Genomic DNA, 1,475 nt, shown 5'->3' with positions numbered 1-1,475 from the left:
AAAAAAAATCTGTTGCCACAGTTTTAGCAGTTATTTACAGATTTGGTCAGATATTTAAATAAATGTAAATAAAGTGAGGCGACTGTTGTGTTTAATCTCCTCCAGCTCGGCTCGTCCTCCTCCGTTCCCTTCTCCTCCATCTTCTCTCAGCTCTTCATGACCGTGGTGGTTCCTCTCATCCTCGGCCAGGTACGAAACCGCCGTGTTTGACGCACAAAGGGTTAAACATATCTTTTAACGTTAATAATAGTAATAATACATGTTATTTTTGGAGCGCTTTTCACAAACTCAGAGACGCCGAACAGAAAGAAAAGTCAGTAAAAACCAGGCAGAATAAATCAGACGTTCAGTGAGTGTGTTGTGTTTGTTTTCGGCGTGCAGGTGTGCCGTAGTTTCCTCAGGGACTATCTGGAGCGGCGAAAGCTTCCGTTTGGCGCCGTCAGCAGCGCCGTCCTGCTCATGATCATCTACACCACCTTCTGCGACACCTTCAGTAACCCCAACATCGAGCTGGACCCCACCAGCCTGCTGCTGGTCGTCCTCATCAGTCAGTGCAAACAAACACGCGTAACTGTTCCCTTAATGAAATAAAAACAATGAATTATTTAAAAATGAAATACGCCCCTTTGTTAATGTTGAAATTAACCACAAAAGAGACCAAAATGGTTTTTGAAACAGACTGAAATGTGTTTATTTCCTCTGTAAAGTTGAGCGTTGTGGGGATTGACTCTCTTGGAGCCTCTAGTGGCCATTAGAGGAACTGCAAGTAACGATTTCTTTGACGTTAGCTTAATTTTTCACATCAAAGTGACTGTTTTCCTCTGTTTTTGCAGTTTTCTCCATCCAGCTCAGCTTCATGCTGCTCACATTCGCCTTTTCTACCAGGTGAGTCTCCTCCTCCTCCTGCGCCGAATTACGCTGTCAGTGCAAAACCTCCTGCAGTTTACTTTGGTGCCGATATTAACAGTTTAAAACAGCCACAGTGTAGATTTTGTGGAGGTATTGGACAGATGACCTTAAACACATGATCTCTCCCAAATTGTAAGAAGTAATTAAAAAAAGAAAAATCTGAAGGGGAAATTGAATTGTCCGTCTTAATTGATGTTCTGTACTATAAAACTCTTTCCAGAAAAATAAAGTAAAAAAAAAATAAAATCGCTGCCTTTGGGAGCAGCGCGGCTGCTGCTTGGCTGCGGCACATCTAGAGATACGGAGTCTTGCCAATCTTTTAGCAAAAATAGACCAAAAAATGGTCTTTTGATAATCATTTTGACTCTGTACCACCTTTAACACAGTTTCAGTGTCTTTATCTCTCACAGACGTGAGGAAATACAAATATGTTTTACTCAACCTTTCCTGTTTCAAAATAAGTGCTCTGACAAACTTTCTGTGATGACAGAAGTTATTTTAGTGTTTGATGTTTGCAGGACCGTGTTGTTTCCAATGCACAGCTTCATAAATGAGCATAGAGTATT

General features: G+C 41.3%; 1 protein-coding gene across 1 annotated transcript; it reads left to right on the top strand.

Annotated features, from left to right (window-relative positions):
* Positions 1 to 49: 49 nt before the first annotated feature.
* Positions 50 to 916, top strand: LOC121964424 (sodium/bile acid cotransporter 7-like). The gene is made up of 3 exons (XM_042514632.1): positions 50 to 189; positions 382 to 547; positions 834 to 916. The coding sequence occupies exons 1-3, from the start codon at positions 157 to 159 to the stop codon at positions 887 to 889; spliced, it is 255 nt and encodes an 84-aa protein (XP_042370566.1). The 5' UTR covers positions 50 to 156; the 3' UTR covers positions 890 to 916.
* Positions 917 to 1,475: the final 559 nt, after the last annotated feature.

Source organism: Plectropomus leopardus, unplaced genomic scaffold, assembly GCF_008729295.1.
Source record: "Plectropomus leopardus isolate mb unplaced genomic scaffold, YSFRI_Pleo_2.0 unplaced_scaffold15587, whole genome shotgun sequence".
Taxonomy (NCBI): Eukaryota; Metazoa; Chordata; class Actinopteri; order Perciformes; family Serranidae; genus Plectropomus; species Plectropomus leopardus.
Note: the sequence above shows the minus strand (reverse complement) of the source record. Positions and strands in the feature narration are given on the sequence as shown.